Source organism: Schistocerca nitens, chromosome 4 (genome assembly GCF_023898315.1).
Source record: "Schistocerca nitens isolate TAMUIC-IGC-003100 chromosome 4, iqSchNite1.1, whole genome shotgun sequence".
In the NCBI taxonomy this organism is placed as follows: Eukaryota; Metazoa; Arthropoda; class Insecta; order Orthoptera; family Acrididae; genus Schistocerca; species Schistocerca nitens.
Window position 1 is genome coordinate 263,031,323 of NC_064617.1, and position 27,561 is coordinate 263,058,883.

General features: G+C 39.0%; 1 protein-coding gene across 1 annotated transcript in view; it reads left to right on the plus strand.

Annotated features, from left to right (window-relative positions):
* The window catches only part of LOC126253530 (condensin-2 complex subunit D3-like), a 161,618-nt gene that overhangs the window by 35,052 nt on the left and 99,005 nt on the right, over positions 1-27,561 (plus strand). Inside the window, exons 2-4 of the mRNA XM_049954913.1 lie at positions 13,890-14,066; positions 14,156-14,316; positions 14,411-14,561. Coding sequence (XP_049810870.1) covers positions 13,890-14,066; positions 14,156-14,316; positions 14,411-14,561 — 489 coding nt within the window. The remainder of the gene's footprint in view (positions 1-13,889; positions 14,067-14,155; positions 14,317-14,410; positions 14,562-27,561) is intronic.

Here is a 27,561-nt window from a genome sequence, read left to right on the forward strand (position 1 = left end):
GAGGATATAAAATGTAGACTGGCAGTGGCAAGGAAAGCGTTTCTGAAGAAGAAAAATTTGTTAACATCGAGTATAGATTTAAATGTCAGGAAGTTGTTTCTGAAAGTGTTTGTATGGAGTGTAGCCATGTGTGGAAGTGAAACGTGGACGATAAATAGTTTAGGCAAGAAGAGAATAGAAGCTTTCGAAAATTGGTGCTACAGAAGAATGCTGAAGATTATATGGGTAGATCACATAACTAATGAGGAGGTATTGAATAGAATTGGGGAGAAGAGGAGCTTGTGGTACAACTTGACTAGAAGAAGTGATTGGTTGGTAGGACATGTTCTGAGACATCGAGGGATCACCAGTTTAGTATTGGAGGGCAGCGTGGAGGGTAAAAATCGTAGGGGGAGACCAAGAGATGAATACACTAAGCAGATTCAGAAGGATGTAGGTTGCAGTAGGTACTGGGGGATGAAGAAGCTTGCACAGGATAGAGTAGCATGGAGAGCTGCATCAAACCAGTCTCAGGACTGAAGACCACAACAACAACAACACCACATGTATTGGCTTACTTAAATACAAATTTTTGTACTTGTGGCATTAAATATAAATATTTGATTGGGTTTAAAAGTCTAATATCTGGTGTTTCACTGCAGATTTATGTATATATAAATGAACAATCACTTTTCGACATGTTTTTATTAGGCCAATTTATTCATTACAGATTTTGGTGTATAGCGGAGGGTACTTGGTGTACCATTGCTTTTCTCTGTTTTCTTATTTCAGCGATGAATGTTTCACAATTAAGAACAATTGCTGCTGGGCTTCTGTGTTAGCTTCATTCTCTCTAATTTATACATTTGCAATCTTTTTGCGAGATTTACGTAGGAAGAAGTAATGTATTGGTTGACTCAGTTGAAGAGAAACTGAAATTTACCATGTTTCTGTTGTAATCTCATCAAAAGGTTTGAAATCAGTTGAAACATTTCACATGCACAAGACTGCTAAGCATAAAATAACTAGGGGTCTATTTAAATAAAAAAAAATTTAATATAACATTTTTCTGAAATGGACTAAAAACTATTAAATAATCTCTTGTGGCCCCATACAGATTGCTAGTGCTATACAGGTAGTCCAGAAAACTTGTGCTTGTGAATTTTTAATATATAATAATAAGGAATGTAGAGAGTAGCTGTCATTGAGAAAAATCACACAACAATTCGTATCATTTGTTAGTGACTTAGGTGAACTATTCGCGCATCAATTACCTATTGCCTGCGTCCCGTATTTGTTGTTGTAAATTTCACATGTACTGTCATAGGTGTTAAAAATTCACAAGCACATATTTTCCGGACTAGGAATGTTAGGAATCTGTATGGAGCTAGGAAAAAATAATGTGATACTTTTCAGTCCATTTTGAAAATGTGTTATATTAAAAAAAATTTTACTTAAATAATTATTTGTAATTGAAATTTATTGAAGCTCTGTCTTTCTCATCCCACTGGTTAGCACCCATCATGGTTAATTCTTTTTGGGTAAATACTGCAGTGATAGAACATAAACAACTTATGATACAATTTTTTTTATTGGTGATTTGATCAGTTGCATTTTAAGCATTGATTGCCACTGTGGTAAGTATTTTGTTAATGACATCTATTTGTCATCATTCATTAATTTCCTTTGAATTTCTTTAGTTAATGTAGTTTCATAATATAAATCATCCTTGCAGATATTCTATAGCACATTGAATTTATATTGGGGATCATGTCTTTATCAGTCGTATGATGTTTCTCATTCATATAAATTATGCTGACTCTTATAAACATATATTTGTGTAATAGTTAAAGCATCTTTGTTGTCATCAGGCTTATTGGCACATCAGAACCAATTGCAGTATTATTTGTTTGTATTTAAGGAGTATAAATGAACAAAATACATTTATAAATTTCAAACTTTGCAGCTTCTTACAACAACTAAGACACAAGTTTACCTCTAAAGGTACTCTTATGTGTGTTGAAACATGTCTTGCATAACAGTTTTATTTTGTAGACATTTAAGTGTTTGTGTATCGTGTAAATGAGGCTGAAATGGTTATCCAGCCCAGCATTCGCCTAGAAAAATGTGGAGAAATCATGTGAAAAATCACACTCAGTGTGGCTGGCAAAAGCGATTCAAAGTGACGGGGAGCCAAACTGAGGCAGCTGTCGCCTTCCACAGTGAGCAGACACAATTTAAAAAACAGTACTTTAAAATTACTCAGTGAATTAAATTATAACATCTTGTACCCATCTTCTACTAAGTTGTGACTGTACTTGCCAGTGTTAGTATGAGCACAAATATAATTCAGTTAATTGGCATTGGGGAAATATTGCAGTATTGGGTTTTTATGTACTTTTGATTTCTAAACACAAAATCCATGGACTTTTTGATTTTTAATGAAAGCACAAAATATTGTTTAAACACATTTTAGTTACAAGTGAAATCTTCACAATTTTAACCAAACCATAGCTGTCAGATGGTGGTACTGCGGTGTGTACTTACTTCAAATTCAGCTGGTTCCTGCTCTGTACAAATCTATCTGGCTTTCAAAAGAACTCGCTATGAGGGGGTTGAAGTAGTCAAAACACAAAAAAACACAAAAATACTTTAATTAAGTGTCAGACAAAGATGGCATGGATTTGTGTTTCTTCTTCCATGTGCGTTTGTAAGTTTACCTGATACTGACTCATTTTTGAAAATGCTGACTCATTTTCGTAATTCTTTTCCATGAAAAAATCCAGATTTTCTTCTTAACTTGTGTTTCTTCATCTTCTACTTGTGTCACCAACTATCAACCACAACTCGGCCATTGTTTGGAGTTTGCCTAATCTCTGTTATGAGATCACTCACATCGTTCTCAGCACTTTCAGCTACTCCTAAACCATACTTTTTGAACTGAGGGTCTAAAATAGTCGCTTTGGCACAGATGCTGGTGCTGGTGCTGTCTTGTTCATAAGGCGGCATCCTTTTTGACAGGGTCTCCAGTAAGCAGCGCCTAGCTTAGTCATTGGGGTTGTCTCTGTCACAGCTCTTTGGCATCTTTGAACTAATGGGACTACAGTGAAGGCTGTTGTAACTTGTTCTCCGAACAGTTCTTCTGTTAACTCGAACAGAGGTTCCAGTAGAGGGAAGCAGTCTTCCAAAATGCCCCCGTCATCTACCTTCAAATCTTCACAGTTAACATATGAAAATGTCATGATGCATCTTTGACCAACGCTAGGCATTTTATTTTAAGAAATGTGGAGTTACACCTGCTGGGTGGCTTCTGTTTTAGCTTTAACAGTTTATTATTCAGCCAAACTTGGCCGTCTACCAGTTCTGCAGTGGTTACAATACTACTTTTGAAAAACCCAATGATTTTGTGGCATTTCTGTCTCAAGGAACTTAGTGCTACTGATTCAGAATGGTTAAACACATCTGATACTACTAAATTGCTGATAATACTAAATTGCTGATAATACTAAATTGAGTGAGTAGCTCATCCCATATGAATAACATTCATTTTCCTTGCTACATCTGCCATAACACTTGTGTTGTAAGTGACGAGAGAAAACACTTTGTCATCTATTCCCCATTCAGAAATAATTGTTTTAATGCTCTTCATAATGTATTCGGAAGTGTGGCGACCAGTGATGTGCACAGTGCCCAGAACAGCCGACTTCAGCTAGTACCATACAGCTCAGTAAAGTGCACTGTGACACAGAGGCACAGCCAGTATATTGCCAAGAACTCCCCTAATTTTGACAATTATCATTTAGCAGTTTGTTTATCAGGGTTTTCCTGGAAGGCAAAGAATACTGCAGTTCTGTTGTCTTAACTAGTTTCATTAATTTGGTATTATCAACCAATGAAAACAGAATGTAATACTCAGCTACAGTATCAAAGGGGAAGTTGTCAGTCTCTTTAATTTTAGTACTCTAAGGGGCACTCAAATGAAACCCGGTCACTTGTGTAAAGCAATGGTAAGGATTTTATTAACTCAAAAATGTAGTTATGCACAGTACAAATACTGAAAAATAGTCACCAAAACTGTTTGCACATTTATTCCATTGCAACAATAGCCAGTCGATTCCATCCTTGAAGAAGCTAGTAGGCTGTTGTCGGATCCAGGCCTGGACCCAGTCACACACTTCATCGTCCGTTGCCAATCGATGTCTGCGACTAGGTAGCTTTAGAGGTCCAAACACATGAAAGTCACACGGTGAAATGTTGGGACTGTGTGGTGGATGAGCCTGTCCAAGACGAGCATCGTCTTCCAGTTACTTGCGCCCCTTAAGGAATCGTTCGCGCCCCTTAAGGAATCGTTTGCGCCATTCCACAACACTTGAGCGACTCAGACTGTACTCACTGTACACAGCCTTCATCCGTCGATACATTTCACAAGCTCCAACTCCTTCCTCCGTCAAAAATCGAATCACTCCTTGTTGTTCCTGCTTACTTGCCTGCCTGTTCGGTAGTGGACGATAACTTGTGTGACAAACTTCTCTCCGGTGTGAAACCACATGGGCACTATGCAACATCAAACTGTGTGCATGTCTCAGTCTCTATAACAATAGATGGCGCCGCCATACCCGCAGCTACGTGGTGCCATCTTATGTGTAAGGCAAAGGTAGATGCTGACCAGGTTTCATTTGAATGAACCTTGTATATAATTCTTTTATTTTCAGGGTACCAAATATTGATGTCTGCATTGGCATTTTTCTCGATGCTTGTGGGGCTGCAGTACTTGGATGATTAGAGGGTTGATTTACTATTGTTGTTTGTGTCATAATGCTGCTTGTGAAATCAGGTAGCTACTTGACATACTTGCCACATCCATGAATGCAGTAATGCTAACAGGAAGAGGAGGAGACATTGTGCAGCCAGAGATGGGAGAGTTAGGTAGACGTGGTGCCAGCATCGGATCAGGCGAGTTTGCTGCTTGTTGTATCTTCTGACCATTATCAAGAGGTGCAATGTATAAGAACTGTTGGTGCTTCCTTTTCAAGTGGTCCATTAAGTTACTAGATGAACGGTGAAAACAGATTTCCTTTTTACCGGTCATAGAGATGGCGAATGTTTCTTTCAGTTCTTCCATAAAATTCCCATGCAACTGAGCATTTCGGCACTTTGATGCAGATGGCAAACACAAAGCTCACTTACTATAACACGAACACACTATTAATAAACATGAACTAAAAACTTAACAGAAAGCTACTGCAAGTATGGAATCCAGTGTTGCGAGGCAAAAATAGTTATTTTCGCTATGAGCATAGTCGAATTCCCCTATACATAATTTATTATATAGCTTACACAAATTACCAGTGATACAGACTAAAAAATAACAAACTATAATCAAGTTTATTCCATACTTTTCCATCTAGCCATTTTTGATGATCAGTGATACCAAGGACGACTGTGATGAACTTGGGGAAGATCATGGACCATTCACAAGGTCGCTGTTAATAAGTATAATAATTGTAGTTTGATGCAACTGGTACTTTCATGTTTATGCGGAATTTAAACTTGTGAATGTATAACATATTAATTTGCAAAGTGTTTTTGTTAGCTTTGTGTATGAAGTGTGTTTTAAACTGGCAGTGAAATACACAATGTAAATATAGCAATACTTTGCTCACCTCGTGACAGTTGTTCATTTTTGTTAGAGAGCTGTTACATACATTTTACAAATGAAGGCAACATTCCTCCTGAATTGGGTACGAAATGCAACAATTGTGCTTATTTCGCATGTCAAGGTGCACTCTTAACGAGTGTTTCAGGGTTTTGCCTATTATGTTTTTTACTTTTAATGTCTGTCTTGGAGAAGGCCCGTTCAACATCTGGATTCCCATGCAGCAAGATTGGTATCATTTTTACTAGTTTGGCAACATTTGAGAACACACACTGTTCATCATAATGAATATGAAAGTGTGCAGATTAAACAGTAACATGCACAGTTCATATTAAATCTGTATTAATCTTTAATGTACTAACATTTTAAAATTACTGTAATGATGAATCAGATATTTTTTTGTTCTTTGGAATGGAGATTCGTTTTATTTTCAGGCAAAGGAAGTTAAAATTGCATTACGTTTTAACACTTTTAGAATTACGCAGCGAAGATCAAAAAACTCTGCCATGTTCAGCGGAATACCATTAAGGTCGGCGACACTGATTGGAATGACAGCAGTGTCGCCAACTCATTTGCGACCATGTTCGTACACGACATGCGAAAAGTACCTACCTTCACCATGATAGTCCCTACGGATTCAAAAAATTCTACACTGATGACCAAAGAAAAAAAAATCATGTATTGGGTAGTAACATTTCCCCTATGTTAACAGCTTAGTGCACTTAACGGTCATAGTTTTCAAACAACAAAATATTCTCATTGCTATTTGGGAAGCTTGTTGCTGCTATTCCCTACATCATGTGTGGCAGTTCATTATTTTGTGTCTCCTACTAAAGACACTGACAGTTGTATCAAAATAGAGTATTTCTTTTGGAAATGATGCACTATTTTCAGTTGTTCTCCATTGGAGGTGTCTGAAAAGAAATGACTCATTGTTAGTTTATATTTTTAATTTTTTATATTGGTACTTGGGAAGTGCAGGGATGAGGGTTGGGGTACGGCGAGGAGTAGATATTATGCATTATACAAAGAAAGTAAGTAAGTTAGCTTTCAGATCCAAATTTTTATTTCTTCAAATGACTAGCTTCAGGGTTTCACAAAGTCCTAGTCTCTAGATTATCACATTGTGAAACACCGAAATGTGTTGTCGGATAAGTGCTGAAACCAGTGCCACTACCAAGATTCTCAAGATGTTCCGCTGGTCAAGTACTTACGCATCTCGTGATTCATACTGAACAATTGCTGTGATTGGAATGATGCAAAGACGTATCAATGTTTCACAAAAGCCCCTTACAGCGACGTTCATGCACATCTGTGATAGCGTATTAGTGTCATTAAGTGAGGTAAATAAGAATGCAACAGCTGCTTTTTGTATACTATTTTATTTTTTCACACCAGAGTCTTGAGTCCCATTGTGTCTTATGCACTCTGCAAACGTAAAGATCGTGGTGAAACAGTAACCACTTGAAAAAGTAAAAGGTATGTCCACAGGATGCGTCTTTCCTCATGCACAATCGCTGATGCACTGGAACAAAAGGGCGTGCATAAAAATTAGTAGAAATAACTCACATAGGCGTGCGCATTGTCATGTGCAGTCTAGGACTGTTAATAGTTTTAAAAATATTAGGAATCCATTATAACGATATTTAAAAAAAAGAGTATCAATTTATCAGTAGACAAAATAACGACGTACCTGGCTATAAAAATATCGGCAGCACATTGTAAACACAGGGTGCAGTGCTTAGATGCAAACAAATTGTAATTTGAATTTCCCGCCATATTGTAGTTCTGTTGCAGGCTGATGTTCTTTGAAAGCCATGGGCATCTACGAAACAGTCAGAAATGGCAGAGATGTTACGGACCAGTGCAGCTTACAACCAAAGAGCCGCGATTATCGAAAGGCTTCACGCTGGGCGTCCACCCATTGAAATTGTTTGATTCCTCATGTAGCTGAGATCAACTGTTTATGATATTGTGGCCAAGTATAATGCTTCTGAGAAGTCTGGGGAAGTTTCCACTAACCTGAAACCTCATTCGAGGAAAAGCGTCTCACGAACTGTGGCGGTCTTCGAAAAGGCTCTGGTGCTGATTTTGGAGGACCCGGGTCAATCGCTGAGGAAATTGCCATCGGTATTGAATGTCAGAGAGTGAACGTATCAGATGGCAGAGGAGGACCTCATACGAGCCATTTAGTCCAAAATTGGCTTTCCGATAATATTGACATGCTCTGGTCAAAGAAGTTTTGGCTCCTGAATAGCCTGGACACTATGATTGTAGCGCAATCAAAAGAGTTACCGATAAGATGAGACACCCTAATGTCACATCTCTACACACCACTATCGAAGCAGCATTTGCGAATATGGACAGTGCTGTTTCAAAGAGTGCGTGTGATCGCTTGAGGACAAGACTGGAAGTGGCCATTATGACTGAAGGGGGTTACATCAAGTAATGTTACTCTTGAAAGATACCACTACTTATATTAAAAGGATTTTCATTTTAATTTGTATTTCATTTTAATAAATTAGCTTTTAAAAAAGCTTTATATGCCCGGATTTAAGTGCTGTAAATTCTAAGTACGGATTTATTATTAGATATTCTTTAAATCAACAAACTAGCAGCCTGCATATCCCCGTTAGAGCAAGACTTGAAAGGAAAACAATGCGTGTTCTTTCTTGATGATAACCACATTGCTAAAAATGGTAACTGCATGTAAGTGGCACAATAAAAGGAGTCTGATGGGTCCATTGTTCGGTTTTGTCACATATTGGATTTGTCCGGAACACTTCATGTTGACTTCCCTGTGTTTTTTGTTCATAATTTACAGCAGCTGTCTTTGGAGAATGACGATGTGAAGAAATAGCACACTAGATGTATTAAAAATTGTTCTTTAATGCATCTCATGCGCTGTTTCTGCACATCAGAAATCTTGTTATTCCATTCACACCGCCCACCCCAACACAAACGGAGTTCTTCTTTTGTGTCACAGGTAATTTCTTTACACAGCCAAAGAGAAAGATTGGATGTAATGTAAGCTCAAAAAGTAGTAAGACTCCTTCACACAGTGAAAGTAAAATTATGCCTACTACAATTTCAAAAGAACAACTTCAATTATTTTCTGAAAGTTGTGAAAGAAATGTAATATAAAATAAAAGTATCAGCACTCGATATTGCCATTTAGATATCAATATGTCAGGGGAAAAAATATCGCCTATATGTATTGATATTTTTTGGAAAAAATATCTACATATTGGTATTTTATCGACAGCCCATTGTATATGTGGTCTGCTATGCATCTATTACTTTGCTTGGCAATTTGTGTTGCATTACCTTAGGAGGCAGCAGTTCATAGGCATGAGAAGCACTAAGCAACCAAAATATCAGTATTTCCCCTGTCACTTATCCTCTCCAGACAGTGACTAAAATATTTCCCTTCTCCACCTCGTTTTGTCCCTGAGTAAGTTAGACCCTTCAGGCCAACTTTCTGTACGCAATGGAGACAGACTTATACAATGTTCAAAATTTGTGCCATTTGGCAACTTTTTCTTTTTTAATTTCTTTTTTGTAATTTTTCTTTTTTGGACAAAAAATCCCTACGTTTTATGGAGGGATTGGAATTCCGGCATTGCATTTTGGGAAAAAGAGCCAAAAGCCCCCATGCGTTGGGACATGTCCCTACATTTGGCAACTATGAACGACAGTATTACTGATCAGAGATGGTAACAGAGCCCAGTCAACAGTAACGATTTAACAGCACCAAAATGATCTATTGTTTTGGCTAAGAATTGAGTACCCTGGTGGTCTGGTGAGTCTGTTGCTCCCAGTGTGCTAGAGGGATGCGCACTTTGTTACACTGCTACAGATTGTTTACAATGCTACTTTGAGATAGGCTTACTGTGAAACTGAAGTACCAATGTATGAATGTGAGTAGTACTTCATCATATCCAAGAAACACTATAGTTGCTTCTTTTCACAGACTGTGGAATGTAAACAGCATTGTGTGCGTGGCTGTAATTTGTATGTATGTATGTATGTAGCCAGTGGAGTAATTTACTGAACAAAATATTTACCTTCCACACAAATTGTGGACATCATCACACATTTTTTATAAAATGGAATGCAAACTGTTGCTAAAACAAGGCAAGGTTCCTTTCTTCTTCATAGATCATTAAGGAAATAATCATGCTCATCTTTGTGCTCCCAACTAGGACTGCAGTACATTCAGGTTTCCTCAGTGGTCCTAGTTTTGAGGGTGTCCAGATGCATACTGGAGGGATTTTTATTCAGTTGTCCGGGGTAAACCCAGACCTTTTTTCATGTCTAGAGAAATTCAATTGATTGGAAATAATTAGGTTGTAATAAACCTTTGTTAAATTTTGTCAAATAAGGACTGGTCCATAGATATTTTCTGTGTTTTAGTGTGTTAAAAACTCAGTGACAAGTACAGCTTTGACCATGTATGTTTCAGAAACGGGAATAGGTGGAACGGTGTGGTTTGTGGCATAATGTTCAAAAACACACACACACACACCGACGCTATTTTTATTTACTTATTTTCCCGTGTTAGTTATTGACCCCTCCCCATGCCAGCAATTGGCACAGTGTGTGGTACTGACCAGATCTGACACTCTGGTCCTGCAAACCATAGATGATTTCTTTTCTTTGGGTGGGATCTGCAGGAACTGTGAGCTCACACCATAGCAGCAATAGCATGTGTTAATGAGGACATGCTAGGTTGGACATGGGACTGGAATATCCTGTTCTGCACATGTTTATGATGACATCTGTCCTCCCCTTTTATTAGTGACAGTCACGATATTTCTAGCTCTGTCTGAAATTTTTTCAAAAGTAATTTGGGTCACCTATTTGCCCTGGATTTAACAATTATAAAATGATTTGTCATGAATTAGATTTTCATTTCACCAGTATCAGTATTATGCTACTGAAAAGTCATTCTTCCAAATGAATAATACATGGTGCAGTGACAAAACAGTGCTTGTAGAAACTACAAAAGCAATGTTAGTGACTAGAGCAAATTATGATGAAACTTGAGTTGAATGTTTTCAAATGCTGTTGAAGAGAACAAACATGCAGAAGAAAATTTACAGCACTGATAAAGACTGTCTGCTTGCACTCCTTCACCTTAGAAGGTTCTAGTAGTATATAAATTAAAGTACCTTTTTTGTAGCAAGTTAAAGTAATCGTTTGGAATTATTACATTTAATTAAGACTTTTTTGCAATATCAAAATTTTTTAATGTATTCTGAATTTAGGTCTACAAAATTTTGTCACCTTAACACTGTGAACTCTGTCAAGCAGCTACTGGATCCTTGGTTGCGTATGAAAATTATGCCAAAAACCACACTTTCTGCCTCACCCAATTTCTGACCAAATTGTATAGATAATTTGGAACACCCTGTATTGTTGAGACAACCAGCGAACCGGACAATGCTTCACAAGTGATAAATATGTATAGGAATTGAAAATACATCCTAAATTCCTTGCCCTCCCACCAATACCCTCCCCCCCCTCTCTCTCTGCCCATCTTCCCAAACCCCCTCTCTCTGCCCATATCTCATCCTCCCTTCTCTCTCCATACATCTCCTCCTCATCCAAACTCTCTGTGAATAATCTTCTCCCCCTCTCCTCTCTCTCTTTCTATCTCCTCCTCACCCCCCCCCCCCCCCTCCCCAATGTCCATTTGTGTCTGAATGTTCAATAGCTCCGTACATCTCCTACTCCCCCAAACCCACTGTGCAAGAAATGCTTCGCAATTACTAAATATGTATAGGAATGGAATATACATCCTAAATTCTTTGCTCACTGCATAGAGGAGGCACTGAGTCACAGAGAGACACAATGGAAAGACCGCTAAACTTTTATCTTCTGGACAAAGAAGTTCTTCTTCAGAAGCAGAAAACATCCGTACACTTACTTAAGCACAACTCACACACATGGCTCCTGTCTGTGGCCATTCAGTCCTGACTCGGGACATGCCTTTGTCTGATGTGAGCAGCAATCCGAGGTGGCTGATGGTGATAAGGGGAGGGGAGGGGAGGGGCAGCACTGTAGGAGTGGGGGAAGATGATGTGCCACTGTGGGATTAAGCAGAGACATGGTGAGGACAGCATAGGGCTGCTAGGTGCAGAGTTGGGAGGCTGTGCTGGGGAAGGAAGAAGGGGAGCGGAGAGATCTAGAGAAGAGAAAAAGACTAGTAAGTATATTGTGGAATAGAGGGCTTGGATAGTGCTGGAGGAGGAGCAGGAAAGAAGGTGGATGTCAGGAGCTAGTGAAGATTGAGGCCAGAGGGTTTACAAGAACGCCCTGCACAGTTCAGAAAAGCTGGTGTTTATTGGAAGGATCCACATGACACAGGCTGTGAAGCATTCATTCAAGTGAAGCACAGCATGTAGGGTAGCATGTTCAATAACTGATTGGTCCAACTCTCTCTTTGGCCACAGTTTGGCAGTGGGCTTTCATGTGGACAGACAGCTTGTTAGTTGTCATGCTCATGTAGAAAACAGCACAGTTGTTAGGCATAGTTTGTATATCACATGGCTGCTTTCACAGGTACCCATGCATTTGATGGGTAGGAGGACACTGTGACAGGAGTGGAGTAGGTGGTGGTGTGAGGATGTATGGGAAATGTCTTGCATCTAGGTCTATGGAAGGATATGAGACATGGGGCAAAGGGTTGGGAGCAGTGGTGGATTGGGTATGGACAAAGATATTGTGTTGGTTTGTTGGGTAGCAGAATACCGCTATAGGATGGGTAGGTAGGATAGTGGGTAGGATATTCTGCACTTCAGGGCACAACGAGAGGTTGTTGAAATCCTGGTGGAGAATGTGATTCAGTTGCTCAAGTGCTTGGTGGTACTGTATCAAAAGAGGAGTTCTCCATTGTGGCCAGATGGTGGGTATGAGAGAGGTGTTAGGTGACTGGAGAGACAAAGCACAGGAGACCTCCTGCTGCATTGTTCAGTATGCATGAAGGACAAAGCACCAAGACAGATGTTGAGGGGGTTGGGGAGACTTTAGACTCATAAGATGCTGAACAGTGATGTGCAAATAACAGAGTTATGAGTGCATATTTAATAGATGTGGCAGAAAGGGATATGGGGGATGCATAACAAGCAGTACTACAAACGAAAGTGCCATAAAAGACATTCGTTCTTGCATTGTCCAGCTGTTGAGAATAACATTAAAATATATTTAGAAAGGCTATATAAACAGCTTTTTTTGTGTATTAAAACATAAACTGTTGCACCCAGAGACTCAGGCAATACGATAAACACCAATAAATAGTGGCAAATATCTCTTGTGCAGATGTTCTTATGTAAAAGCTTGATACATTGGTTTACACTCTATATAGCCCAGCGGATAACAGTCATGTGTGGAGTAAAAGAATCTGTCACGCAGATGTGTGTTATTTAGTACTTTCATTCTTGAACACATTTCTCATTGTTATTTGACTATCATAGTCACAAGTTTGAGAAAAACAAATCAACATGCCAGAGTAAAATTTTAGAATTGTATACACGGGACTGTATTGGAGGACACATTAATTTTATGACCTTGTTATAGAATGATGCAGTTATATTTTTGACCAAGGAGATTTACCTGTTTACCAATTGCTGAAACAAGTATAAGTGGAGAGGGCTGATAGACATGGAAATATCACCCTCACAATTTACTAAAATTTCTTTATCAGGATGAAGATGGGGAACAGGAAAGGGTAAATGTAAAAATGCTAAATGCTCTTAAATCTGGGAAATGTGACATGATACAGACATTTGTGAAGCTGTTACTTCATAATCATTTTGTGTACCTCGTGTCCCACCACATACAGTGTGTGGAGTTATTTTTTTTATCTCTTTCAGTCTTTATATTGATGAAGTCAGTGTGATGCCAGTTATTTGTGTTTCAACAGTCGGAATGTAGATATTCCTCTGATTCACCGATGCTGTCAGTATCAATTTGGAACATATTTGCAGAATGGTGTTGTGTGTAAGATATATTTCGTTATTCCCCATTTTGCATTTGCATTTTCCAGCCTTAATCGTTCACTTTGCGGTGGAGTGTGCCGTGTTCTTAAAATTTATGTTCACAGGCTGATCACATGTGTGCATTTCCTTCACATTTTATAACCAGTACTGAAGTGTTTTCTGATTTTAACTTTGGGAAACAGACAAAAGCTTACTATTAAGTAATAAAGACTGGTAATTTCAGTGCAACTAATTATGTGATTTTGTTGCAGCTGATGGGTGGACATTGTTTAGATCCAGCTGTTCTTATTAGAAAACACATGGTTCAGAGTCTTTCAGAGTTATTGTGCTACTATCCTGACCATGAAGCTCTTCAGGCTGTTGTTGTGGAATCTGTATTGCCAAGAATCTCTGACCCAGAAACCAAGGTTCAGGAAAAGGTTTTTGAGGTATAGTTATATTATCTAACATACAACAGTTTGTTGTTTATATTGAGTTGCAGTTATATTCTTTGAACTTCTGGGCACATGTTTTGCAGGCGTTCCACAGAATAATTGTTTGTAATATTGTACCATTCGAAAAAGAATATACAGATTCACACAAGCTTCCCTGGCAGATTATTAAACGTGTTCTTGATAAAAGCATGAAGAGACTTTTGTCTAAGACATGTTCATTCTGGTGCAAAAACAATATGATCAGGTAAGTATTTCATTTCCACACAGTGGTTAACGTACAGTGTAACAGTGCTCTAAAGTAACATGATAATCACACTTGTAATTGCAATTGTTTTCAGTACTGGAGTTGTGAACGCAATGCATACACATATTGGGACCCCCAATGAATGTCCTGTGTGGCTGCTTCTCAGTTGTATTGCAGAGAACATGCGGATACCTAAAGTACAGTTTGTTTTGGATTACTTCCTAGAGAATTTTCGTGATTACAAGGTAGGTAATTAATTGGTACTTCTTGTATTGCCCTTTGCAGCTTATTTGCCTTAATGTCATAGGTAATCTAGAGGGCCAGTGTCCCTAAATTCTAAGGTAGCTCTGTGGTCCATTTATTTATTACCAAATGAAAATGTTCACTTTGTTCACTGTCATTCCTGTAGACAAATAATGGGAAAATCTAGCAAATTGTAGTAATGGGACATCTAATGAATAAGTTCTCCTGTTCTCTATAAAGAGGTTTTGGGGAAACTAGTCCATATGTAAACAGCTGAATGAAATCAGTAGGCATGTAAATGGCTTTTAGTGGCTGAACCTGACTGATGTGGTGCAATGGTTAAGATAACCAGTGTTCATTCAGGAGTAGGCTTTGTCTGCCAAATCAAGATGTTCACAGTTTTTAGGGAGCTTGACTACAACAGGATGCCAAATTCTAAACCTCTTTCTGTCTGTAAAGAAATAGTGGCAAAAAGAAGTCACCAGCCACGGAAAACCTTGAGGTGAGAAATAATTAAATGTAAAGGCTGCACTGGATGGGGATCAGGAAGATAATAGAAGTATATTGCAGAAATAAGATTTGAGGGTGCTTTATTTGTCAGCATATTAAATATGCTTCAATTTTTAAAATCTTATATCTCTAAGTCCTGTTCGCCTTTCACCTGTGTGTGTGTGTGTTCAATGAACAAGGTATTTTATGATAAAGGAACTGACATTTCGACTTAATGTTTGTTTATTTATTTAATCTCATATCTCAGTTGTAAAAGTTTTTTATTTAACTGATAAATTATGATACAGAATTTCTGATCAGTACATACCTTGAGGAGTTGAAATGCCAACAGACATATAGAAAAATAAAAGGGACATACCACCTAGCTTTCAAGACTAATAGTTAGGGAGGAAATACAGACAGGTTGCGGAAGGTTAAAAAGGAAAGGCATGTCAATTGGCCCCTAGGATGAGAAAGATACTCCTGTAATGAGGTCGATGGTAGACAAAGATTAAGGGGAAAGCATCAAAAGAGGAGGTCAGATATGGTACATTGGTAACCACTGTGGCAACTCCATCCCAGAGGTAAGGACAGAGTGAGAAGTAAAGATAGATTAAGGGGAAGAGAGATGAACAATGTGATTAAGAATTAGGATGTGATAATAAAGAAAATTATATAATGAAAAAATACAGTTGGATACATTCAAGGCTGTTAGGTCCAGGAGGGTTTTAGAATGCAGCAATGTGTTGTTGGGCAGGTTTACATCTCTAGAGTTCAGGGAATTTATTATCAGGTGGAATAATCTGGATAGCTTGTGTTTTGAATCAAGCACTCAGATTCCTTGACTCATGCTCAGCAACTAAGAACTGAACGTCCCCAAGGCTTACAGTTCTCCTATGTTCATTAATGCACATATATAGCTTTATTTAATTATTCAATCAACTTAGATGACTTGCCACATTTTCATTTTGTTGTAACTACTGAGAGATAACTAGTTTTACTACATGTGGAAGCAACAGAAAACCCTGAAACAAATTTTGATACTTATTCTGTTCTCCCTTATAAGTGAGCTGCACTTTCCTAAACTTCTCCCAACAAATTGAAATCGACCATTTGTCTTCCCTGCATCTGTCCTTACATGCTCATCCCATTTTGTATCCTATTTTGTAACCTATTTAATCGACATCACTGTGTCAAGCACCACACTGTTAATGTTGTGTTCCATTACCGCTTAGAGAAATGGCAGCAAAGGGCAGTAAAAGACACCAGATGCACTCAGTGTGCAGGTCTGGAGGCCTCATTCAACATGTTGAAGAGGCTATTCTGGCATCCATTGAGGGAACAAGTGCACCCTGCAGATTGTGGCGCACGTTGGAACAAATGATGCCTATTGTCTGGACTCCGAGGTCATTTTTGGGTCATTCCAGTGATTGACAGAGGAGGCTGAGAAAACCAGCCTTGCGTGTGGAGTTTCAATGAAGTTCACAACTTGCAGCATTGTCCCCAGAACCGATCGTGGCCGTTAGGTTCCGAGTTGAGTGGAAGGACTGAACCAGAGACTTCGAATGTTCTGTGACAAGCTAGGGTGTGACTTCCGGGACTTGCACCATAGAGTTTGGAAGTGTAGGACTTTCCTAAATAGGTCAGGTGTGCACTACACATCATAGGCTGCTACTCAGGTAGCTGACTGTGTGTGGGGTGCACACAAGGGTTTTTTAGATTAGGCAACTCTCCATCCAATCCATATAATGATAGCTGTAGGAAACCTCAAAGTATCAGTGTGATTGAAAGAAATGCCTCCTGCAGGTGAGAGTATTAAAATACTAATTGTAAACTGCCGAAACATTCACAACAAAGTGCCAGAGTTTGAAGCGCTCATGAAAAGCAGTGACGCTCGCATAATACTGGATAAGAAAGATGGTTGAAAGCGGAAATAGATAGCAGGAGACTTTTGGGGAAAATTCAAGTGTATATCCAGGGTTGCCACAAGTTCTGGAAATCAGGGAATATCAGGGAAATAAACACTGGAAGAGGTCTCATTTTTGTCTCAGTAGGTGTAATGGTTTGTTTACTGAGATGTCATGCATTGTCGCTGGCTGGGTGTGGCTGAGTATGTGTGCCATTTCCCAACTCCCTCATTCGTATTCCTTCTACCATTCCTACCACTCCCCTCAGCTTGCAATCAATGCTGCCACCACTTCTTTCCGCTAGGCTAGCAGCTGCCAACGAGAGGTAGGCAGACGTGAGGAGTGGTTTGTTTGGATCTGATTCTCAGAGACTGTTGATGCAACAGACAGTATGTGCATGAGTTGTGTCTGAGTGATTGTGTGAATGAGTGTGTCCTCTCATTTTCTGACAAAGGCTAGGGCCAAAAATGTAGTTGTGAGGATGTGATTATCTTTACTATGTACATGTCTGTGGTTTAGTGATCATCTTTATGATGAGTTGCTACCTATCCTCATTAGGTCCTCAGAGTATTCGCACAAGTTATATGTTGCATGGACTGATCATCACGGCCTCATTTCATCAACATGCTGCTGTGACTCATGGATAGCTGGCCACACAAGTGGATTTCCATGCCGAACAAAAACCGCAGACCATTTCTTCGGGTACCTCTAACGGATCAGGCCTGCTGATCTGAAGCCCGTCATTTCCCACTAATGTGCAGGTCCTGCCCATCGGATCTAGTCTCAATGACCTGCTTACAGGTTGGGCCTGTTTGTGTGTGCGGTGGATTTTCGTGGCTTATCCATGGACCCAGGACTGTGGTGATCCTCGGCAGTGCAACATTTTAAAGACATTTTGTATATTCTATTACATTTTGGCACTTTCAAAGCAGTTTATATATTAGAAAGTAAGGATGATAAGAAGAAGAAAATTGTGGCAGATGCTGACGGTTTGTACCCTGTGTACTCCCCGCTTTATACACTTCTTTCAAGAGACCTGCTTTTTTTCTGAGGATATTTCTAAAATCAGTGAAGGTATTTTAAATGTCTTGCGTCTCCAAGGAAATGCATATTTTTGTCGCCAAATGTTTCATTTTATCGAAATAAAATAACAATAGTGGTCTTAATGAAACACACATACCATTTAGCTTACTTTCTCCATCTGAAAACAGTTACAAAAGATGTTGATGTTAATACTTAAGATTTTTGCTCACATCAGGAAACTTGTCTTTTTGCAAGGTATTTTTTGATATTCCCTCGTTTGGCACTATTGTTTCTTGTACCATAGCTGCAAAGATGGATTTAAAATACCTTCAGTTATTATAAGAACAAAAACAATTAATTATTGATAAAATTATGTAATTGGCTAGGTAAAAAAATCTACTGACCAAGTGGTGGCATATTTTATGAAAGTCACCCAGTACTGCAGGTCAGTGGAGACTTACCATACGGGACGAGAAGGGAAGGCTGATTGTTGGGGACTTCAAATCTCATCCGAGGCAATCCTCAACTATAAGACTTTCCTTCTCATCTGGTATGCTAAGTCTCCACTGATCCGTGGTTCTGGGTGACTTTCCCAAAATCTACCCCTTTTCCTAGACTTCTCCAGTCCTTTCCCTTCACCCTTCTTCCTCCCCCTTCAACCTTTCTGCCTGAAGAAGGAGCCACAGGCTCCGAAAGCTTGCCAGTCACAATAGTCTTTAATGTGTGTGTTCTGCCGGCTCTTGGTGAATAGATTTTTTATCTATCCAATTCAGTTATTATAACGCAGCAACAGACAACATAGTCACACAAATGAAGAATTTTTTCTGAACCTTCATTTCAAATTTTGCAACTTAGTTTCTATAACAACACTGTGGTTTATGGTACAATCATCCATTTTTCATTATGTTCATTGGTCCAGCCCCTTTATTATATCTTTAGCAACTATAACTTGCTGTCTCTTGAAAACCACTCACTCAGAAGTGGTGAATTTCGAGAAAAAGCTACATTTCTTTTGTTTCCTTATTAAAATTTACTTCCTTTGGCAAAACAATGCGAAGTTTGCACAATGTCATCTCACTAACATCGTAATGCACTTGTAGTTGTGACAGCTGCTAATCATCTCACTGACCTTTAATGGGTTTTTATTTTCAATGACTACATTGTTTTTTACCCTGCTGTTTTGGTGGAGCGGTAGGCCATTAAAAGGGATTCCAATAATGCTTTAAAACCATAACATATAAACTTTCATGGCTGGCATCTTCATTAATTAAAATTTTCGGGCTGAACTGCCGTGGTCCATATATAAAACTTCTTCTCCTTCTTGACGTTTCGTTACCTACTGCGGGCAACATCTTCCGAGGTGAGCCGGCGACTGGTTGCTAGGCACTGGAGGTCCTGCTTATATAGCGCTACCACTCATCACGTGCTTTCAACTTTAAAACTATCTCTGGCTAATGTGCAGGTCCTGCCCGTCGGATCTAGTCTCATTGAACTGCCTACAGGCTGAGCCTGTTTGTGTGTGGCATAGTGCAGTGAATTTTCGTGGCTTATCCATGGACCCAGGACTATGGTGCTCCTTGGCAGTGCAACATTTTAAAGATATTTCATATATTCTATTACATTTTGGCACTTTCAAAGCAGTTTATATATTAGAAAGTAAGGATGAGAAGAAGAAGAAAACTGTGGCAGATGCTGGCAGTTTGTACACTGTATACTCCCCGCTTTATACACTTCTTTCAAGAGACCTGCTTTTTTCTGAGGATATTTCTAAAATCAGTGAAGGTATTTTAAATGTCTTGCGTCTCCCAGGAAGTGTGTATTTTTGTCATCAAATGTGTTTCATTTTATTGAAATAAAATAACAATATTGGTCTTAATGAAACACATATACCATTTGGCTTACTTTCTCCATCTGAAAACAGTTACAAAAGATGTTGATGTTAATACTTAAGAGTTTTGCTCAAATCAGGAAACTTGTCTGCTTGGAAGGTGGTTTTTTGATATTCCCTCGTTTGGCACTATTCTGTAATCGAGAGAGATGGCACTAGCCAGAGATAGTTTTAAAGTCGAAAGCACGTGATGAGTGGTGGTGCCATCAAAGTGCTCTATATAAGCGGGACCTCCAGTGCCTAGCAGCCAGTCGCCGACTCACCTCGGAAGATGTTGTCTGCAGTAGGCTACGAAATGTCGGGAAGGACAAGTAGTTTTATATATGGACCACGGCAATTCAGCCTGGAAGTTTCAATTAATGAATGCTTTAAAACGTCAGCAAGGAGAACAGGAATATCGGACAAGCTGGGAAATCTTACAGAGTGTTGCTAAAAAGTTGACTGTCAGACTTTGGCATTTTCGACATACTCTTGCACAACTTGATGTAACCTATTCTATTCTAATGTCTAGTTGTGGCATTAATTATGGAAACTTGCCACTGGTTTCTCAGTGAAGAGGGAAGACCGGCAAGGTATGCATTGCAGTCCTGCTGTCTCGATGTTTCTGTTCTTCTTGCTTCCTCTTAGACAAAGGGGTTGATTCCATTAATCCCTTCTTCGCCATGCATGCATCCTGAAGCCAGACATACCTATATGTTGACAACCACTGTTCTTTCCCTGACAGAACAGGCCTTCCAACTCTCCTGATTTACGTGGAAGACTCCAGATTTTCAGCTTTTTCTCCTGCCTCCTGATTATTCCATTATTTCTGCTGATTTTTAGCTAATGATCATCAAACCTAAGACAGTTTTGAAAACCTATCATTTCGGTTTTTGGTCAGTTGTGGAAGTCCTTTGTTTATTAGTCTTTTTAACCAGTGTACTTCTCGGAGTTTGAAGAAATCAGGTAGTCACGAACGCCGTGCTATAGATTGTACTTTTTCCTCTTTCCTGCACATTTCATAGAATTTATGCTTGTATTGCTCAGTTTTGTACTCTGTTTGGACTTGCGTTTGTGTGTTGTCACTGCGTCAGGGTTGCCATGTTAGTGGTTTCCCAACAAGTCTGGTGGATTTGAGACCTGACTGGTGGATAGTGGGAATTATGGTAGATTTTAAACATTTTAGGGTAAAATTAGTTTTAAAAATAATTTGGTACATTCAACATACAGAAAAAAGCACTATTTAACTTATTAATGTCTACTAGCTCTCAAATTTATGTCAGCTAAACATTTATAATACGTGGTATTCTGCCTTTGCTCCTTTATTGTTGTGCGTTGTAGTATTAATAAATCTGCAACTGCGTGCACTGTGCTTACCAGTAGGGCCGGTGTTAATGTGGTGTTGTTTACATCATTGGATTTTATTTTAGTGCTAAACATGGGTAAAGTAAAGGCACAGTATACACAGAAATGTCAAGCTGCATGGCTACACAATAGTAAATTTGCAAGCTGTTTAGAAAGAATTTTGGGCAATGATACAAGGGATCTTGCAAATTTTGTCATAGTACTTTGTTAGTACCTTATGCTGACATAGAAGCTGCAGTGGCACAAAAAAACACAAGACAGCTGTGGCATCCTAAACAAAAATACCTTGCAAAAATATGAAAGAATCTTTAGAAGTAAGAGAGTGCCCTTGTATTTTTGCTACTGTGGCGTCATATCATGTGGTCACATATGTGAATCGTATGTGAGTAAATTCGGACAATGATGTTGCCAGGAAACTTCAAATACAAAGAACAAAACATAGTGCAGTAATAAAATGTGTGTGTATTGTGTATGGAACTGGGGACCTAGAAATGACGGACACACTTCGCCCCACCGTAGCTTGCAGTGGTCCACAACTGGCCACAGCAGGCCACCCACCCTGCCGCCGCCCCATACCAAACCCAGGTTAATGTGCAGTTCAGCCCCCAGTGGTATCCCCCCTCCCCCAGGGAACATCTCAAATGTTTGCGTGGAAGAGTAATTATGGTGTACGTGTACGTGGAGAAAGTGTTTGCGCAGCAATCGCTAATATAGTGTAACTGAGGCAGAATAAGGGGAACCAGCCTGCATTCGCTTAGGCAGATGGAAAACTGCTTTAAAAAACCATCCACAGGCTGGCTGGCACACTGCACCTCGACAGTAGTCTGCCAGGCGGATTTGTGCCGGGAACTGGCACACCTTCCCACTCGGGAAGCAGCACGTTAGACCGCATGGCTAGCCGGGTGGGCACTATAAAACATGAAACATGTACTAAGGCCCTATTTTGTGGAAAATTTGTGGCAAGATATTGGTGACAGCATGTATAACATTGTAATTAATGAGTCAACAAACGATAATGTGACCAAATTTTTAGTAATAACAACAATATATTACAGTGCTGCAATCAGTGCAATCATTTCAACATTTTTGAAATCAGCCAACGTCAAACATTTTCATTCTGTTTTCTTGGAGCAGTATTGCAATAGTTTCCATTCATTATTATGTCAATGAAAGATCAGTTGTTTGCATTTTATATTTTTTATGTACATGGCTAGCCTGGAATTCACACTTAAGTGCTTGTCAGAGGGTTCATTGTACCATTTTTAGATCATTTCTTTACTGTTCTGTCTTGAATAGCATGCAGGAAAAACGAACACTTAAATCTTTCTTTTTGCACTCTGTTTTATTTTATTATGATGATATTTTCTCCTTATGTAGATTGAGGTTGACATAATATTTCCGCATTCAGAGGAGAAAGTTGGTGATTGAAATTTTGTAAATAGCTCTCGTCGCAACAAAAAAACACATTTGTTTTAGTGATTGCCACTCCAACTCTGCTCCCCTATATCATTATAATACAAAATGAGCTGTCTTTCTTTGGAATTTTCTGGTGTTCTCCGGCAATCGTATGATAAGGATCCCTACGGTGCAGCGGTACTCTAGCAGAGGGCGGACAAGTGTACTGTAGGCAGTTTGTTTAATGGATTTGCTGCGTCTTATAAGTGTTCTGCCAACGAAGTGTGGCGTTTGGTTTGCCTTCCCCACATATTATCTGTATGGTCTTTCCAATTAAAGTTGTTGGTAATTGTAATTCCTAGGCATTTAGTTGAATTAACAGTCTTGAGAATCGTGTGACTTATCTTTTAACTGAAATTTGACAGATTTCTTTTAGTAAGACTATGAGGATGGGGTGTAAGTCGTGCTTGGGTAGCTCAGATGGTAAAGCACTTGCCTGTGAAAGGCAAAGGTCCCGAGTTCGAGTCTCGGTCCGGCACACAGTTTTAATCTGCCAGGAAAGTTTTGTAATGTTTGAGTTTATGGTTTTTGAAAAAGATACTTGGAGATGTAAGTGCCCTTGCAGGAGTGAAAGACACACTCAAATGTGGCATGTCTGCTATCTATTGCCAAGTTGTCACACTCATTTATCTAAATCCACTCTCGTAAATTTTTGACTATGGGGTTTTTATGAATGGAGCTGTCTTCTAGTAGATCTGCAGATGGGACTGCCTTTATGTTAGTATTAAACTCAGTTTTTTGTATATTGATGTCCATACCGGTCTTAGCTGCTGTGCTCTAGAGGCTCTGTAGTAGGTCTGTGCTGTTGACCAAATTCACGTTCACTGTCAATGAATTTCTCTTTTCCAGAAATGCTTTTCTTTTGCCAGTATGCATTTTGTATCTTCTTTACTTTGACCATGATCAGTTATTTTGCTGCCCAAATAGCAAAATAGTGTTTCATTTCCTAATCTTATTCCCTCAGTATCACCTGATTAAATACGACTGCATCATACTATACCCTTGTTTTACTTTTGTTAATGCTCATCTTATCAGCTCTTTTCAAGACACTGTCAATTCCGTTCAGATCATCTTTGAAGTAATTTGCCATCTCTGACAAAACGGCAATGTCATCGGCAAACCTCAAAGATTTTATTTCTTCTTCCTGAACTTTAATTCTCTTTCCAAATGTCTCATTGATTTCATTCATAGCTTGCTCATTGCAGAGACAGAATAATTTTGGGATGGGCTACAACTCTGTATGACTCCCTTATCAACTGCTTCTTTTGACTCTTATAACTTTAACCTCGTTTCTATACAAGTTACAGATAAACTTTCACTCCCTGTGTTTTATCCCAACTGTCTTCAGAATATCAGATTGTATTCCAGTCAACACTGTCAAAGTTTTCTCTAAATGTGCAGACGCTTTAAACCTAGGTTGACCTTCCTGCTAAGATGAGTCATAGGGTTATTATTACCTTGTGTGTTCTTACATTTCTCTGGAACTCTAAACTCATTTCACCGAGGCTGGCCTTCCCCAGTTTCTGTATTCCTCTGGAGAGACCCGAGGGACAGTGTATGTTGATAAGACAGTAGAGAAGACAGAGGGTGTGGAAACCTTTGTGCTTGTCTGCATGCAGCCAGGATAACTGTGCATATGATGGTGAAATGTGATCAAAGAGGTGAATATCACAGATATAATGAACACAGGCATTTATAGCTTGTTCCAGCCTCTGTAAACTTGCCTGAGACAGACTTTACTATAATCAGTAATTGGAAGTATAAGTGTTCGTACAAGAGGGAAGAGCTTTATATGTTTATGTAGGGCAGATTGTAGTTACATGTTCAGTCCAATTTAGATCGCCATTTGTTATTATTCCTGGACTCTTTACTGAGTGAGAGAAGTTGATATTTGTCCCATTTAGGATTAAAGGTGGCAGGAATTCCTGATATTTTGGACTAATGAGTGTAGAATGACCAACCAGTACTGCTTGGGTTGGTACAACCCTAGGGTTTTCCTACAGTGCTTTTGACTTGTTTAAACACTGTGTGCTGCCAGCACTCCACTGTTGTGGTCAAATTTGTGTGTGTCGAGTCACAGGTACCAGCAAGCTCTAAATGTGCATACATGCGGAGCTGCGCTTGAGGACCATTCTTCCAATAGCTGTTCAGAGTTCTGGCTGCATAGTTCAAGTGTGTGTCTACATTTGCTGCTGTGGTCTCTTGTTGGAGAATTTGACTTTGCTTTCATTAGTTTTAACTTTGCAGTCATCTGTTCTATAAGAGAAATGTTATCACCAAGGTTGCACAGCTAGTGAAATTTTAGGAGTGACAGTGAAGTGAGCATTAGTTCTCTGATGTCAGGAGCAGCAATGAGTCTGCAATGTAATCATAGAAACAGTAGTCCTCAGCCCTGTGTACATCTGAAGCACCATGTAAGTTCGATCTCTCTACAAGAGGTGCAGTCAGTAGCTATTCAGATCCTGAAGCAGAAAGTGATAGCAGCATGCTTTGCAAAAACATGTCTTAATGGCACTTTTGATTGGAAAAAAAAAACTGATTTCAGACACTAAGGCAAGCATTTGATGACATGGCTGCAGGACACAGATGTCAACTGTTTAAAGATTCTAGCATTCTATCATTTTTATGACTTTTTCTGTCAGAAGAGCTATTGCACTTTATAGCAGACAAAAGAAATTGATTTAATGTGTACACCAGGGCAAATTCACCAGAATCTGTGCATTCTTGACTGTCATAGTGGATAGGAACTTGGTTTGAGGTACTTTATTGTTTAGTTGCTGTATGTATTCTAATGATGGCACAAGTTAAAAAGTTGAAAATAAGTGGTTATTGGTCCAGAGATATACTTAAAAACAGTTGTCAGCAAAATAACATTTTGTTTTGCATTTCAGAGTGTTAAACTTAAACGAAACATTGTGAGTGCTGGAAGTGACAGTATGTATAAAATTAGGAATATTGTTGATAAAGTCCATACAACATTTCGCAGTACATTTAATTCACATCAGAGGAGCTTTGCACAATGTTGAAAGTCTTTTGTTGTTCAGACATCAATTATCTTTTAAACAATTTATTCCATCAAGCAATGTAGATTTTGAATAAAGACATTTGTGCTGTATGACTGTCGGACTGGCTACATTCTTGATTTCACTGTATATACAGGTACAACCACAGAAATTGGGTTCCACAATTTAGGAAAAAGTGGCAACGTAGTGTCAACACTTATGAGACTGTATTTGGAACAGAGACATACTCTGTATGTCTACAGCTGGTATTCCAGCCCAGACCTCATTTCTCTGGCTTCACAACCATGGAAGAATATCATGTGGCACTATTCGTAAGGACAGGTGTAACGTACCAAAACTACAGTAGAAATTAAATAAAGAAAAACTGATGTTTGCTATCAAATGTTGTGATTTAAAAATGTGTGAATGTTGACCACTTGTAATAAAATACAAATGGTTGAAACAGAGAAGACCAACAGTAATGCTGGTGAAAAAAAAAATTAAAAATCAAATATTATGGATTACAATTTGAGTATGAGTGCAGTTGACCATTGTGACATGTTACTGAGCTCAGACGGATCAGTGCATAAGACTGTGAAACAGTGCAAGAAATACTTTTTCCACATTATGGATGTGTGCCTTTAAATGCTCTTGCTCTCCACAGGTTGATTACAAAGAGAAAAATGGCGCTAGCATAATTTCACCTCTCTATCATTAGTGAAACTGCAGAAAAATATGCAACAGAATGGAGAAAAGCTGGTAGAGGAAGCAGCACCGATGACAAGAATGCTTTATTATTTGCAGAGAGGCATTTGTTGGGTGGTAATGTGAGTGAACATTCTAACAAAAGTTTGCTAATTTGCAGAACTGTGGCTTGCACCAAACAAAAAGTGCTCTGTGAAACCATATACCAAAGCAAAACTTGCAACACGCCATTATGTGTTGTACCCAATTACAAGACTTACCACATGAAGAAGCATTACAAGCCATCATGAGCTAAACCTGGTAGATGAAATTAGTTGACACTTCTGAATAAATTATTTAAGAAAAGAAAAAGAAAAACACAAAAATGTAAAAAAAAGCCAGTATAAAAATCTATTTTTAACTTCACCAGTGCCAGTCCAAAACCACGATCATAATGAAAGGTGAAAAATAGATACAGTGGATGTAAAAAATATTCAAACAGTTCCTGACTTCATTTCTTCAGATGAAGTAGTCCACTGGCAAGTGAACAGGCTTGATGTTTCAGACACTACAATATTTAACTTATACATCTTTAACTACATCTACATACATACTCCGCAACCCACCATAGGGCATATGTGGAGGGTCTTTTCCTTTTGTATTCCACTTGCAAATGGAGCAAGGGAAAATGGTGTGCGGGAATAATGACTGTCTGTATTCCATGGTAAGAGCCCTACTTTCTGTTATCTTGTCTTTGTCATCCTTACATGAAATATACGTTAGAAAAGAACATTTTCTTTTCTCGCGATGTTTTGAGCTCATGAAACATCTCTGTAATGTTCACATGTTTATTGTATCTACCAGTAACAAATCAAGTAGCATGCCACTGTATTGCTTCAGTGTCTTCCTTTAGTCTGTCTTGGTGAGGGTCTAAATGGCTCTGAGCACTATGGGACTCAACATCTTAGGTCATAAGTCCCCTAGAACTTAGAACTACTTAAACCTAACTAACCTAAGGACATCACACACACCCATGCCTGAGGCAGGATTCGAACCTGCGACCGTAGCAGTCCCACGGTTCCGGACTGCAGCGCCAGAACCGCACGGCTACCGCGGCCGGCGGTGAGGGTCTGAAACACTTCAACAGTACCCAAGAATAGGCTGCACTAGTGGTGTCTTTCATTCTTGATTCACAGGAAATTGTGCAACA